The sequence below is a fragment of the Chiloscyllium punctatum genome, chromosome 3 (assembly GCF_047496795.1).
Source record: "Chiloscyllium punctatum isolate Juve2018m chromosome 3, sChiPun1.3, whole genome shotgun sequence".
Lineage (NCBI taxonomy): Eukaryota > Metazoa > Chordata > Chondrichthyes > Orectolobiformes > Hemiscylliidae > Chiloscyllium > Chiloscyllium punctatum.
In genome coordinates this window covers 120069418-120086329 of record NC_092741.1, presented here as the reverse complement: position 1 = coordinate 120086329, position 16912 = coordinate 120069418, and the positions used below count along the sequence as shown (strand labels likewise).

At 38.6% G+C, this 16912-nt stretch overlaps 1 protein-coding gene across 1 annotated transcript in view; it reads left to right on the top strand.

Annotated features, from left to right (window-relative positions):
- Window positions 1-16912, top strand: part of nid1a (nidogen 1a) — a 100904-nt gene that overhangs the window by 27870 nt on the left and 56122 nt on the right. Inside the window, exons 7-8 of the mRNA XM_072559552.1 lie at window positions 822-1022; window positions 2863-3099. Of these exons, the coding sequence (XP_072415653.1) occupies window positions 822-1022; window positions 2863-3099 (438 nt within the window). The remainder of the gene's footprint in view (window positions 1-821; window positions 1023-2862; window positions 3100-16912) is intronic.

Below are 16912 nucleotides of genomic sequence, written 5' to 3'. Positions count from 1 at the left end.
TGAAAAAAAAGTACCCTTTCCACATACTGGGCCCAGTCATTGACAGCAAGAATGAATGAATCAAGCTATCCAAACAAAAGGCATGATCTACGAAATGCTTACCCCAATCTTAAGAGGACTGTTGCAAGTGAATTTCTTAAGGAGCAGGCTTTCCTCTTGTTGGCACTGAAATAACTTGACAGAGACTGGTATCCTGTCACCAAATCACTCTTTTATATGCACATGAACAGTCCTTAGCTACAGTACTGCCCCATCCAACATCAGGCACTGGATTCTTGGGTTTGGCATTGGAGTTCTTGATGTCATTTCATCCCCATTCCTGTAACCTCTTGTAACCCCTACAACCTTTCCTTTCTCTGTAACCTCCCTGAACCTCTCCCACCCTCCCTCACTCTATAACCTGCTCCAGTCCCACAATCCTCCTGGTCTCTATAACCACCTCCACTGCATACAACCTGCTGAGAGAGCACTGCATTCCTCTAATTCCTCTTGTGAATCGCTGATTTGCTTGAGGCTACTATCAGGTGCTGTATCTTCATTTGCCTGGGCCCTAAGCTCTTGAATTGCCTTTATAAACCTCTGGTGCCTTTTCACCCCCTCTTTTAGGACACACCTCCCCAAAAAACACACCTCTTTGACCAAACTTGACCTATTATTGTTTTATGTAGCTGAGTATCAGATGTGTGACTGCTTCCAGTTCTTTGCAGTGACTCCAGACATGAGGGATGCTATATAAGTTCGAATTGTTATATTACCATATGTTATTCCATGTTGTGATACTGGTTGTAACTGGCTGGTCTTGGTGTTTTATTTCCCACCAGGTGGTGAGTTCAGCCGTCGAGCGGAGGTGACTTTTACACCTGGTAATGAGAAGCTTACCATCAATCAACATTTCAGTGGTATTGATGAGCATAACCATCTCACCATCACAACCTCCCTGGAAGGACGAGTCCCTGAAATTCCACAGGAGTCAACTGTGCATATAGAACCATACAATGAATTGTACCACTATTCAAGCTCTGGTAAGCAAACAGAGGAAAGTTCTTTCTCATTTATAGTCAAACAATATTGATAAACATTGACCAAATCACTGACAAATTCAGGTCCATTGGAAATGAACTAAAAGATGGACGGGCGAAGAAAACTCAACATGTTGGGTAGAAACCTTTTATCACATCTTCTATTTAGCTCTACAGAAGAGTCACCTTTGGAGAAGAACTTATCTTTTTCCCTCCACTAGTTCTGTGTCAGCTGTCGGCTGCTGGAGAAATGGTGTGGAATTTTTTTTCTGTTTTATGTTCTGGTGGTTTGATGAATGCAGGAACACTGCCAGATACCACAGAGGATCCCCAGCTCAATCTGTCAGTTTTATTCTGTTAGCCTACCTCCTAGGACTCACTGGCAAGGCCCTAACCAAATGATTGACAGATATTGATAGTTTGCTTCCATTATTATAACCAGGCCTGATAACGACTTTGTTTAACATGCCAGTGCATGTCATGTAAGAATTTAATATTAGTTTCCAAGACACTGCTGCAAGCAAAATCCAATTGATAAATTTATAGTGGCAGTTCACTGAAAGAAATGCTTTGTGTGATTTTCTTTAAAAAATAATTTCCTTGGATATTTCCGTTGTAGACAGGATTTTAAAAATCTGTGTGTTGAGGATTATACAAACAAGCAATTACAATCCTGTTTGATTTCCACTGGGTGTGGGAAAGTGGCGTGTTGCAGACATGGGCATTATAATAGTAACATACATTGCATTGGTGCGAACTTGAAAAGGAGAAACGTCCAGGGCTTTGGGGAAAATGCAGGAAGTGGGATTAATTCAATGGCTCTTTCAGAAAAAAATCAGCAGTCAACAGACTGCTTCCTTCTGCCATATCAGGATTACAAACATTGATTGTTGCTTTTTAAACAGTGGTTGTAGTTCAGAAAATGCATGTCCTTTAACACTTCTGAGCATTTAACAATTTTTTTTTGTTCTGAAGTGTCATATCGGAATCAGAAGGTTAACTGTGTTTTTCTCTCCACAGATGTTGCCAGACCTGCTGAGTTTCTCCAGCATTCATTATTTTTATAGCAAATTTCTCAGTTTACTTTGCTTCATTGTATCTTCAAATGTTGTGTTCTTACATCTCCAAAGTGTTTTCTGACATTACTCTCTGAATTGCCAGTTCCAGTTTTATGATTATGCTCCTTTTGTTCTGAGGTCCTTCCACCACAGGAAATATTTTCCCTCTGATGTACTCTGTCAACTCCTTTTAATCATATTAAATGTAGACTTTTTATAACTGTAGATAATGTGGTGCACTATGTTTTGTGCTTCTGATGAGATTCATGGTGAAAGTCACAATGTTAGATCAGCTATCAGCTTGGAGGGATGGAATTCCTTGAAGTTTCTTTTCTTCTTCCAAATCCATTCTGGCATTTCATGACCACTCAGTGCGTTATTTCTGCCCAGTTAAGGGACGGTTAGCTTAGTTGCTTGTATTGCAGAGTGGTGTCAACAATCCAGGATCAATTCGTGCGTCAGCTGAGGTGACCGTGACTTCATCCCCCCAGTTAAACCCAGCCCCAGTTGTGCCTTTTTTTGTTTACTGAGTCTTTGAATCTGAATATTTTTATGACAGGTGTGGCTCAATCTTTACTGAGTGAGGAGATGAAAAGTTGTTGGTGCAGATATAGTGTACTCAGATCAGCCATGATGTTAATAAATGATGGCGCAGGCTTGAGATATCACAATGAGGTTGAGAAAGCCATGGTATGAAATCAAGTTATTTAAAAAAATATTTGTTTAACAGTGTAACTGATTCCTGAAATCTGAGAATGATTATCTTTATTTTCTTCTCCCTACAGCGATCACTTCCTCTTCAAACATACAGTACACAATAGAATTTCCTGGTGGAACGTCACGGAGTTATTCCTTCCAGTTGAAACAGACTATCACCTTCCAGGGGTGTATCTATGATGATGATGATGCACGACTTGTACCTGCCACTCAGCAGCTATCTGTTGACCGCACGTTTGTCCTATATGATAAAAATGAGCAGATACTCCGATATGCAATGAGCAACAAGATTGGGCCAGTTCAAGGTACTTGTCTGTACTATTTACCAAGTGAAGTACAATTTCAAAATACGTTGCAGAAGAGAGATGCACAATGAATGGTTGTTAGCTAATTACCAGTTTTACAGTACAACATTTTGCTTTTGAGTATAGAATGAAGAGAGGTTATTTTACATGCTCATGACAATGGGGTTGACTTGTTTCAATTCAGACTCTTTAAAAATGATCTTGATTGTCAGCCCTGTTGGAGATATTATGAAATATCTAATTAAGAAAAATGGTTGTTCATCCTGTTGCATAGAATTTACAGCATGAAGGCATACCATTCAAACCCACTTATAATGAAATGCAGTGGTCATAACTGCAGTTTTACAATGCAAAAGGAGGCCCTTTGGCCCATTGTGCTTGCACCTCTCCTGGTGACCTACCAGCATATTAAATAATTGGTTGAGCTTGGGGTGGATAAATCCATTTAGTAATTCTGATTTCCCGTGTTCATGAATCAATACAATACCTTTGGTACAGTTCCATTTAGAGACCAGTCAGTGTATTTAAGGCTTCACTGGTTTAATGGGAACAGGATCAAAGGAGCAGCACAAGGGTCTTGTGGGAAAGAAGACCTCTGGGAAGGATTGAGCAGAGATAGGTGAGACTAATGTAGGGCTCAAGTTCAGGCCTAGAGCAGGATTGACCATTAAAATATCAAAAACGGGGAATGTACATTGATTGATGTAGGAAAAGAGATTAGATCAGTTAGAGCTAAATTCACAGGAGTTTACAAGAATGAGGGGAGAATCTAATAGAAACCATAAAATTGTAATAGGAATTGGTGGTAAATTCAGAAAGGATCTCCCAAATGATCACTGAGTCCAGAATGATGGGTCACAGTCTAAGAATACAGAGTAGGCACTTTAAGGCTCAGATGAGGGCAAGTTTCTTAACCCAGAGAGTGGAGAGCCTGTGGAATTCTCTAGAATAGAAAATGGTTGAGTCTAAACATTGACTGTTTACAGGAAATATTTGTATATAGTTCTTGGGGCTAAAGGGATGAAAAGGTATGGGGAAAAAGCAGGAACAGGGCCATGAGTTGGATGATCGGCTGTGACCATCTTGGCTGGCAGACCAAGCTCAAAGGGCTGAATGGCCTACTCCTGTTCCTATTTTCTATGTTCCTTAACGTGGCAGAGACAGCCAATGAGATTATTTCAATCTTAATTTTAAACAGTCCATAAACTCTTTCCACTTGTTGGAGTTGAGGCTGTAGAGGACAGTGAACGGGGTTTAAGAACATGGTTTAAAGAAAAGAAAATGTGGGTTCTAGAATGATCCTGAAGCAGTGAGCTGTATTAAAGCACAAGGGCAGAACCTGAGACTATTTGATGTCATCTAACCAAATCTAACGGTGGATGAATTCTGATTTATCCTTTCAAGCTTGTGCCTCTTAGACCAAAAGGAGCATAGGTGACTGCCATAACAAGGCTTTATGGGCATGGCAAGAGAGCATGTAATAGTTTTGGTAGGGATTAGGACATCAAAAGTGGAGGTGAGAATGTATTTGAGCAGATCAGTAAATGCAGCAATGTGGGTAAGACCATAAGACATAGGAGTGGAAGTAAGGCCATTCGGCCCATCGAGTCCACTCCGCCATTCAATCATGGCTGATGCACATTTCAGCTCCACTTACCAGCGTTCTCCCCATAGCCCTTAATTCCTCTAGACAACAAGAATCTATCAATCTCGGCCTTGAAGACATTTAGCGTCCCGGCTTCCACTGCACTCCGTGGCAATGAATTCCACAGGCCCACCACTCTCTGGCTGAAGAAATGTCTCCGCATTTCTGTTCTGAAATGACCCCCTCTAATTCTAAGGCTGTGTCCACGGGTCCTAGTCTCCACGTCTAACGGAAACAATTTCCGTTAGACGTAGAGGCTATTCATTTGAGATTTTAAAGTGTAGTTGTAATTGAACTGTTTCCCCCCCCCTCCACAGGGCCTCCTACAGTCGAAGATAGGATGATAGGATTTGGGCTTGAAAGGTGAATGAGTAATTTGAAGATGTGTTTAGAGTTGGCCTTTATCTATAATTAATTCAGTGGGAATCACTGTGAATTGGCAAAGTTTCCAGTGTAGCCTAAATATAGGTTGGGACTTTATATTCCAAAAACTTCTTTTGCCCTTTAAGCTAAGATTTTTGATGATTTCTCCAAAAAACATTGAAGTACTTTATTGTGTCTTACAAAGAGCAGCCTAATGACTAATCGTCAAATCATGGAAATTGAGAAAATGAGAGTATTAACTTAGTTTGAGAAATTCCACAAGCATTCCATCATACTCTGAAGCTACTCAATGTGGTTTTTACATTATATGGTATAGAACATTGTGTGCACATCTAGTTTTTCCTTTCATTCTTCTTGAGTTCTTTTAAAAGCATTATTTTCCATTATCCTTGTCCATCACCAGCTAAGAGAGGAGGTTGTTATTCTCAAATCTTTGTCAGTGCAGATTTGAAGCCTGCTGTTCATGAGGCGTGATAATGATTTGACCTTTGCTTCCGTGAGATTAACTTGCTGCCTCTAATTGGTTACTTTGGGTCAGAAGAGCTGTAACATGCTTTTTGTTATACAGCATTTTCATTATCACAAAATAGGAGCACAGTCAGTCAGGCAAAAGTTTACACTGTGGTACATAGAGAGATATCAAGACACCAGCGGAAATTTGATTTAAGGGGCATCTTGAGGAGGAGAGAAAAACTGCAAGATTTAAGGAACTTCAAAGCATAGGCCCTTGGCAGTTTTTTGCATGGCTGAAGAAAAGCAAATTGAAGTGCACAAGAGGCCAGAATTGAATGAGCACAGAGTTCTTGGTGGTTGGCAGTGCAGGAGAAGATTGCAGAGCTGAGACATTTGGTAGGCCTTAGAGGGATTTGAAAATAAGGATGGTGACTTTAAATTGGGTTTAATGTCTGACGATGTTGCAAGGTAGACTAGCTAGTCTCTATGTGATGGCTGAATTAGTTAGGATACAGACTATAGAACTGTGGATGAGTTGAATCATTGGAAAGAGGTGGGATAAATAGACAGAGTAGATGGGGAGAAACTGTTTCCATTTAGGAACTGATTCAAGAAGAAAACTTTTATGTCCAGAGACAAAATAGCTCCACTTCACAGAACAAAAAACAGCCATAGACAGCTAAAGAGATAAGGAGCAGCGTAAAACTAAAGGCCTTATAAAAACCCAAGATCCTGCTGAATAGAAAAGGTGCATAGATCAGCAAAAGGCAACAGAGCAGCTGATTCCTGTTGAAGAGCTTATGCTTGAAGTGTTGACTCTACTGCTCCTTGGATGTACTTTTCCAGCACTACACTTTTTGATTTTGCTCTCCAGCATCAACAGCAATCTCACTTTCTCTACAGAGCAGCTTATAAGAGCTGTGATAAACGTCACGAAAGGAAACTTGCCAGGGACTTCAAAATCAATAGGAAGAAATGTTATTATTACATAAAGGGAAAGCAGCTGGTTAGTAAAGATGTTGGACAACTAAAGACTAAAAGTGGGGCTATTGACAATGGCCATGGGAAAAGGGCAGATGTTGAATAATTAGGAACAATAACAGAAATTGCTGAAGAAACTTGGCAGATCTAGCAGCATCTGTGGAGAGAAAGGAGAGTTAATGTTTTGAGTCAAGTGACTCTTCTTCAGATCTAGTTCTGACATTAACTCTGCTTTCTCTCCATAGTTGCTGCCAGACCTGCTGAGCTTTTACAACTATTTTTGTTTTTGTTTCTGATTTACAGCATCCATAGTTTTTAGTCTTTTATGTTGAATAATTACTTTGCCTCAATACTTAGAGTAGAAAAGAAGTATAGCTTGCTGGAAGTCCCAGGAAAGTTAACAGTGGATTGATGACAGGTACGGAATAAAATTAACCTAAGTAAGACTTCGGTAGGGTGGAAATTAATGGAATTAAAGATATCAAATTCCCTGGGATTCGAGGGTGTTAAAGAAAGTAGGGGAGCACATTATAGGCATCCTAACGATAATCTTACAGAATTCTCCAGATATAGGCGTTATATTTCTGGAGTGGAAAATTCCACATTTCACTCCACTTCTAAGAAAGGTGAAAGAGGAAAACCAGGAATTGCAGACCAGTTAGCTTAACATAATTCACAAATGACTTCTATAAAGGTATAGAAGTATTATATCAGGATTTACTGATGAAATAAAGTTAGGCAGCATTATAGACAGTGTAGATGATAGCATAAACTTAGGGCTATTGATAGATTAAGTGAATGGACATAACTATGGCAGGTGGAGTTTAGTATAATCCAGTGCGAGGTCATCCATTTTTAACCAAATAAGGATAGATCAGGGTACTTTCTAGATTGAATGAAGTTGAATACATTCAATGTTCAAAGAAACTTGGGAGTTAGGTGCATAGATCTTTAAAGTTTCACAAACAGGTGCAGAAAATAATCAAGAAAGGTAATGAAATGGCTGGTATTTCTGTCTAGGGGGCTGGAGTGCAAGGATGCAAACGTTAAGCGGCAGTTATACAAACTCCTGGTTAGTCCCCACTTGGAGTAGTGAGAGTACCACACCATAACAAGGTCATATTAGCCTTGGAGGGAGCACAGTGTAGGTTTACAAGAACGATATGTGGGCTTCAGGTGTTATTATGGAAGATTATATAAATTAGGCCTGTTTTCTGTACAATTCAGAAGTGTTGATCTGATTGCAGTCTTCATGGCTTTAGCAGGAAAAGACAGAGTATATAAGATCAACTGCTTCCACTGGTTGGAGATTCGAAACTAGAGGACAAAGTCTGAGAATTAGGGCCAGGCCATTCAGGAGAAATATTATGAAGCACCTCTACATACAGAGGATGGTAGAGGCTTGGAACTGTTTTTCAGAAATAGCAGTGAATGCACAATCAGCTGTAAATTTTAAATCTGAGAGAGAATTTTTATTAATCCAATTAAAGGATATAGACAAAGGCAGATATATGGAGTGAGGCCACAGATCAGCCATGATCTCATTGAATGGTGAGACAGGCCTGAATTGCTAAATGGCTTACTCCTGTTCATGTGTTCCTAGTTTTTAAAGTATTTTGTAAAGAAGTGAGATGAGGAAAAAGCTTTTTCAGAGTGAATAGTTTGGGTGTGGAATTCATTGCCTGTAGCTGTGATAGAGGCAGGTTCAGCTGTGACATTCAAGATGGCATTGGATGATTGCTTCTATTTAATTAATGTGCAAGGGTATGAGTGGGGTGGAAAAGCAGGAGATTGGCATTAAGTTGAAATACTCAAGAGCACCAATACAGTTATGATGGACTGAATGGCTTCCAACACAATTCTGCGACAAAGGCATGGATGAGGGTTTCAACAGTAACTATATGGAGGATTGATATACTGTATCACTCCTAAAATGATGTGTTTGGACCAGCGGTGAGGTTTTCAGAATCATTGCTTTTGAATGTGTACATCCAGGGTAAGTGTTTTTGATATATTCAGCTTCTCATAAAATTGGAATATGTTGTCATAGGCATTTAACTGGATTTTTAAATATTAAAGGCATCAAGAGGAGTGAGAATAAAGTAGGAATATGGCATTGAGATAGAAGATCAGCCATGATCATTTTGAAGAGCCAAATGGTCTACTCCTGCTCCTAGTTTCTATGATGCTTTCAAGCATTGGAAAAATCTTAAAACCTCAAAATAGAAAAAACAAATTGATGAGAGTGAATGTATAAATCTGATTAGAAATTGTTTCCCCAAAACACTTGCATCTGCCAACACAGATTTTAATGCAAATACAGGTAACCCCTGCTATCTGAAAGTAGAGCATTCCCAGGAAATCTTTCGTAAGCTGAAAATGGCATAAAGTGAAGGTGCATGATTTATATGGGGAAAAGTATCACCATTTCTCATAAAAATGAAAATCCTCTTTGGATTCATGAAAACAGATACTAAAGTAGGTCTTTTGTAAAAGCAAAATTGGGTAAAGCAAACGTTCGAAAAGCAGGGAGTACCTGTACTTTGTTGTTGAAAAGATGCATTCTAGCAACGATTTTCTTTAGCCCTCAAAAGCAGGTTAATATTTTGTGGTCACTATTGATCAGTGTGGTAAGGCTTTAAATCTTTTTATATTTCAGCTTCTATTTCCAATTTTATTATTTATCCCTTCCACTCCTGGAGAAATAGCAATGCTGAAGGAAGTGTTTAAAAAAACAAATTTGCAATGATGACATGAGAATCAAGAAGTTAAAAATATCAGGAAAGACTGAACAAACTGCAACTTTTCTATAAAATCAGAATGTCCTAACAGAAGTATATACAAATATGAAAAGGTTTGGTAGGATAGATATAGAGATGATGTTTCCCCTTGTGAGAGTGGTCAATACTAGGTCCACAAACTTAATGTAGTCCTTATAATACCAATAAGAAGTTCAGGAGATGCCTCTTGACGAGACAGTGATTAAAAGGAGTAACTTACTACCATGGATTTGGTTGATGTGAATAGCATAGCTGCACTCAAAGGGAAGTCGGTTAAGTACGTGAAGCAGAAGGGAATTGGAAAGTATGTTGCAAGGATGAGATGAAGTAAGGCAGAAAGCGTCTTATGGACTACTTGAGCTGAACAGACTGATTTGGCAGCAGAAAAACAATGCAGTTATGTGTACTCCAACTGAAAATGTAAATTTGACCTTTTGTTCTCCCATTCAGTGTCACAGTGTACAGGAAAAAAATGTAATCTCTGCTTGTTTGGAAAATATAGGCTTTTAGTAAAAAAAATACAAATGTCAGTTGGATCAGTTTTGAAGCTTGTTGCAGATGGCTAATTAGATAACTGATGCTTGAAAAGGGAACATACCACAGCCAACCTCTCTCTGACCCCAAACTGACGCACCGTTAAGTTATGGAACTCAAGAGCAGTTTGCATTCCTAGCAATATACAAGTGAAAAGCGTTCAGCCTGTAGGCTTACAGTAGTCCATACTGTGTAAATAAAGGCTGTGTTAGTGCTTGATTTTGCTATCTAATTAACATTTTTATAATCAAGACAAAAGTGCTTAGTCCAACCCAAAACAGTTCCTAGCATAAGTACATTTCAAGTGCTTCATTGGTTGCTGATTCCCCTAGTTCCAAAGAGTGGGGAGGTTTCCAGAGCTACAATTGTAAAGGAGAGTCCTCATATCTGATTAAAGTCTTGAATTGATCTAAATAGTAGCAGGTTAGAATTCAATTTAAAATTTCAGTTTTATGAAGATTGCCATTCCTGATTACCTTGAGCAACTTCAGCTAAAATTAATAATAGATATAGGAGTGAGGCTTCTTCCCAGCTTGGTTGTGCTATTCTGAAGAAAGGTGCTTTAATATGCGGCACAATTTTTATTTTTATTAAAAAGGACATGTCGCACTACCTGCAGAGATCTCAAAGCATTTTGAGAGCCAGGAAAGTAGCTTTAAAGCACAGTAATTGTTAGGAGAGGAATCAGGCAGACCGTTCTGTATACAGCAATGTCAAAAAGTCCACATCAAAAGTTCTTCATTTGTGAGAGTGTTATGAGATTCTTCCTTTGAGAAAATTGGTTGCCACACCTTCTAATTTACAATGTGACCATAATTCATAGGTATTTATTGACTGTAAATAATTCTGGAATGCTCTGATTATGTGAAAGATGCAAAAAATGTAAGTTAAGTTGACAATATTACTGATGTGCAACTGCGCAGGAAGCTTGGTCACAAATTGTTTCTTCTACTTATTAACTTTAAAACATTTCCTCTTATTTTTCTCTTTGAACCTGCAATGTATCATTTACATATATCAAAATTGTAGCGAATGGTGTAGGAGCTGTATGTTTCATTGGTAGACTTTGTTCAAGCCCTACCATAGGACCTGAATGGTAAAGGAAGGGGCGATCATAATGTGGCTAAACAGGTTGAGTATCAACTTCTACATCTATCCAATATGCCTGAAGAGACGCAGTAAGAGCAGGAGCGTTTCTTGGTCAGCTGTCCACTAGCAGGCATGACAAACCACTTAGAGTCCCTTGCCAAATATAATCATGGACCAACATAAACCCAGAGAAAATCCATGGTAATCAGTGGCCTCTTAGGTGTGATATCTGAAGAGAGAGCAAGATCAGCCGTGCTACACGTTTGGGCCTTTATAATTAACTCAAAACTATTTTAAAAATGCTTCTTCTTTTGCATGTATTAATTCACTTGGCTTTTATTCATGACAAAAGATAGCACAAATTCTGAGTATTCAAATGTTACAAGTTCCTTTTAGAACTGTTAACTATTTGTTGGGGTGGTTCCATCTCTTATGTTCATGCTATAGCATTTCTGGTTCAACAGACAAGAGTTTATCAAGTTCTCAGTTCGGTGGAGAAAATGTAAAAGCACAATCCTCCCAGCAGTGTGAAGAAGGCAAAAAGCTCTCTGTTACCCTCTCAGAGCTTGTGGGTTCAAGTCCCACACCTGACACATGACTGCAAAATGCAGAATAATTCTCTCAATATAGTGATTGAGGGAGGGCTGCACTCTTAGAGTTGTTGCATATACAACTAATGTTAAAATCTAAGCTCTGTCTATACTGTTGGATGGTGAATTGGATCCCATGGTGATATTTTGAAGAGGAGTGGGGCAGCCCTCTATGCTGTCCCATATTTATCCTTCAATCAATATCACTTAAATAGATTGTGTGGTCATTATTGCAATCCTTTTGTGGGAGCTTGTGTGTAGAAGGTGGCTGCCACATTTCCTGCATTACAGCAGTATCCACAATTCAAAAGGTACTTGGCTGTAAAATGCTTTTGGATGTCCTCAACTTGTGAAATAGCAGCCATAGATGCATCTTATTTTTAAAGGTTAAAGTATCTGATTGTGCAGCAAAATTTGCATTCAAAGTTAACACTTTAATTACTCCTTCATTGCCATTTAATCAACTAGTGCAAAATGCTCTCTCTCTTCTGTTCCATTAATTGTTATGAGCTTTTGCAGAAGACAAGCTGACTTTGCATTTTTTGAGGCAGCCTTTTCTTATTCCACAGCATGTTTCCATCAGGCATATAAATTTTGCAAGAGGTATTTGTTGGTTTGAGTCATTAAGGGGCCCAGAGTGGGATTTCCTGCAAAGTTGCCCTGAGGGGAGATGTTTTTTCTGGTCATAGTAATTAAGGAAGAGGAAGTTGCTTATTTTTAAAGAAAGCCACTAAACATTGTTGAGAACAATTAGATCTGAATCTTGGTTACTCGAAATTACCACTTTACAGCAAAATACAGGAGTTGAGACCAAATGTAGCAAGACAGCCCAGTTACTTATGGAGAACCCACAAATATTTCTTCAGTTGCTGTTTTATTCACTTCATGGAAGGAGAACCGTTTGGCTGCAGTTCAATAAATTGATGTGCTCCAAAAGCAGCCAGTAAAGATAGTGTTGAAATAGCTTGTATTTCAGTCGTTAACTTTCTGTAGTTTACCCTAGGACTGAACATCAGGTTTGAAATTTCTAGGCTTGATCAAGATTGTACTGAGCGGAATTACAGTGCATGTGGCTCGAAGGTTTTATTGGTCTGTTATCAATATTTGAGCTTCCTGCATGCTGAATGATAGAAGTATTCTTGGAATAGTGATAAGAGGCAGGATTGATCATTTTTCCCCAGCTAAATTCTCTGCTTAAATTCATGCTTTATCAACACAGTCCTTCTTGGACTGTCTGTTTAGTGTTTACAATGTTGTTTGTGTGCATAGATCACTAAATAAGATCAATAACTAAAGAACCTGTAGAACTTAATTTTTTTACTCCCGTTGATCTTGTAATTATTTGCTCTGTAGCCATGGGAGTGAAGAGTGGGTAAATTGCACCAAATCTGTATAAAATGAAGGTTGGACACCTGCTAAAGTATAACGGCCAATTCTGAGCACCTCTCTAGGGAGGATGTTCAAGCCTTTGATTTTCTAGAATAACAGCAGGGATGAGGGACTTCAGATATGTGGACAGTTGGGAAAGTTGGGCTTGTTGTCCATTACCAGTGAAGTCAAGGGAAGATTTGATAAAATTGTTCAAAATGATCAATGATTTTGATAGAGTTAAGTAAGGAAACACTGTTTTGTATTGGAAGGAGTGGGTAACAAATAGGATGTAAGATAATTCGCATAAGAATCGGAGGGAAGAGTGAAGGGGTAATCGGGAAGTGATTATCTGGAATGCCGTGCTCGCAAGGTGATGGAAGGAAATATAGTGGTAACTTTCAAAATGGAAATGAAAAGGAAAGAAAAATGTGGGGGGAGAAAAAGGAGTAATTAGATTTTTTTTCAGAGGCAAAACTGTCATAGTGCACCAAATGGCCTCCTCCTCTGCTCCTTGACTCTATGAAATATCCAGTTTCTCCCTTCTGATAGAATTGTAGTAGTTTAAAGTTGACCCAGTGCAGTGTAAAGAAATAAGTCATTGCAAAACCTGAACTGATCTCATAGCAGAGGCATAGTGGCCTACAATCTATATTGACAATTGATATGTCAAAAATCTTGTTGCCTAACGAGCAGCAAATGTGGCTTAACTCTGCTGATCACTGTGGTTCCATATCTGTACAAAATCTGATCTGCTTTGCTTGACTGTAAGCATGCTGCTAGAGAATGAATGAAAGAAACCTAGAAAGTATGTTAGAGTACCAGAAGTTACTTAAGAGTTAAACCAACAAGATATATGAAATCCTATTTACTCAGAGTTTTTTATTGCTGACCTCTGTATCAGCTCAACTTAATTGGTAGTGCTGTTGCCTGGAATCAGAAATCTGAGGTTTGTAGCTACATTCAAGACTCTAGCTCAGAATCTTGTCTCATCATTCAGTACACTACCTAGGAACTGTTGCTGCAGTGATACTGACCATTGAGTTTGAAGCTCTTTGCGGTTAAAGGTACTGAAATCCTTATTAAAGTGGAAGTTGTGGATTGTCTGGATAGCAAAAAAATCAAAAGGTTGTCAATATGGTCTCATGACAAAATGGTCGTGTCAGTCTTTTGTTAGTCTCAGCTGGTTTTCTTTGAGGGAATGGCAATGCAGTTCTATAGAGAGAAAGCTTTGGAGACTGTGCACTTGGGTTTTGGTGAATTCTTTGGCATTGTTCCTTTGAAGCTAGTACTGACTGTGAAAATCGGAGACAGTAGAAATGTTTTGCCTCAGAGATATAATTGGTCAGTTGAAAGAGCTTTGAGGGTGGGAGAGGGTTTGTCATCAAGTGGCAGTTTAATTCCTTATTATAATACCTATAAGAATATACTGATGCATTCTGATTATGGGTGAATGAGTTTCCTTTTTTCAGCCTCCTTGGTTGATGTCAACAAAGATTTAAGTTGTTTTTGGCACAAAGCTGTATCTTTCTCTAGTCAGTTAAAACGAAGTTCAGTAACTTTTCTTTATAAACAATAAGTAACCAATCACGAGGTTTTCTTGAGTTAAAGCAACAAGTTTAATACTTGCTAACTGAAGAGAAATAATAAAGAGGCAACATCAAGCATAATAGCCTCCCTGTTGTCACTTGGACCTTTTTCATATGTATGAAAGCACATATGTATGAAAGCACCCATGTACAAAGTTAGAAGGGGATAGTGTCCAGTATTAAGGAAATTTTTTAAAAACTTCTTAACATCCTATGGGTGTTCCCAAGGCATGTTATTGAAACTTGAGACAGCAGTTGGTAAGTTGGAGTCTTGAGTGCAATCAGCAGTAGTTAATATTAGTTATTTATTTGAAGTCCTCAGTTTGCTCTTCATCTTTTCTAGTTAATGCTGTCAAACGGAGCACTGTTCTTCTTAAGACTGTGTTCAAGTCTGCATTCTTAATTCCATCTATTTTGGTCTAGCTAAGAAAAATCCAAGAAAAAGAAGCTGTTGTATAGTCCAAGACTGTGGAGGTAATTGTTTCCAGGTTTGATAACTGCAGTAGATGTTTCATCTCTAACATGTGAGGATTCTCATGGTTGTGTAAATCAAATTGGTGGTGAAAATCTTTTCACGCATCCCCTCAGGATCTGATCAACTGATTTTATTGGCCTTGAAGAAAGTGTGAATTTTAGCTGAAGCCTATCTTTGATCAAATCCATGTCAGTTTTATGTGCATTGTGACTTTTATCCAGCTTGTGTGGTTCAGATAAAGGGCGTTTGGTGCTGTTGGTGAATTATGACTGCTCCCACTGCACCCCCGCCCCCACCCCCAGAAGTTTAGAATGTGACTTTATCTTTATTTAAATTGGATTTAAAATGTGATCTTTTTAAAATCTGTCAAAATAGGTAACTGCCTGATTAACCTGTACAGTTGGCTGGCTCTGATCAGGTGATTCCTGAGGCCATTTTTAAGTCAATGTTTCTGTCCACGAAAATGTTAGATGTTAAATCAGTTGCTGAAATTCACAGATCAGTAGTAAGTACTTTGTTATGATGGGTGTAGACAAACTATAATACATCTATAATTAGAGTTTATAACTTATTCACCCAGGTTTTCCAGTAACATTAGCCATATTTAGTTTATAAGTCTCCAAAGCTGCTGGTACATTGTTAAGCTTTTACCTTGTATATATTTCTCCAGTGTTGGAGGTTAGAAGTGAGCCTAACCTGTTATCAGATATTCATTTAGTTGCAGTGAGGTTCAGGGTTGAACATAAACCTTGGAAATTGGTTTGCTAGATACAGTTTGCATCACCATATTGTTTCCTTGACTTCAGCAAATAGAATAATCAGTCATTTTTTTATCCCAGCTGCTAACAATTAGTAAGGCTCACGAAATAAGAGAAGCAAAAGAGAGATCAGAATAAAATAAATTAAATTGTGTCACAAGAATTTCCTGTCTTCCGCAATGGATCAATGATCAGGTTGTCTGTTGTAGTGATGTTGGTTGAGAGAGAGATATTTGTCAAGGCGCCCGGGAGGTCTTTAAACAGCATCTGGAATCTTTTACATACATCTGGCACCTCAGTTTAATGTATAATCTGAAAGAGAGCTTCTGTGACAGTGCAGCAATCCCATAGTCCTTCCTCGATTGTATGTTCAGTTTGATTCAGTAGACCTTTGAACCCATGGCCTTGTAACTTGAAGTGAGAGTTCGGCCACTTTTCATGTGTCTGTGTGTCTCTGCAAGGGGCTTTGTGGTGCCTGATATCAGTGGAAGGATCGAGTATATGATCCCAGGTCATCTGGCCCCTTTTACATTCATGTGCTCCCAAAATTGTTGTTCATTGAAATTAGTTATACTGCATTTCAGTCAGTATCTGCTTTTTTTTAATTCAAAATTTGAAAATCAAACATTCATTTAGAGTCAGAGGGATGTACAGCATGGAAACAGACCCTTCGGTCCAACTTGTCCATGCCGACCAGATATCCCAACCCAATCTAGTCCCACAGAACCGAGAGAATGTATTGATTTGCACCCTAACATTAGGAATAACAAAATGAATTGCATTCAACTGCAGAGGTTTTTCATGAAAATCTTTGAATGAAGAGCACATTCAATTCTCCTTCAATTCTCTGGTGTATCCCAGTTTCAATCTCTTACAACTTATTGGATGTACCTTCATCAGCCGAAGCCCAAAGCTCTGGAATTTCCTAGATCCTTCTGCCTCCTTCAATTCCCTTTCAGAGACCTATTGAAATCTTTGACCAAGCTTTTGTTCATTTGCCCAAGAGCTCCTTATGTGGATCAGTGTCCAATTATGTTTTATGATGTTTGATAATGTACCTTTCGTTATTTTCCTACTTTAAAGATGCGATTTAAAAACAGGTTTGTATTTGTTGGAAGAACACAGTTGAAGGATGGGTTATTCTACATAAGTTGCCATGGAAATTAA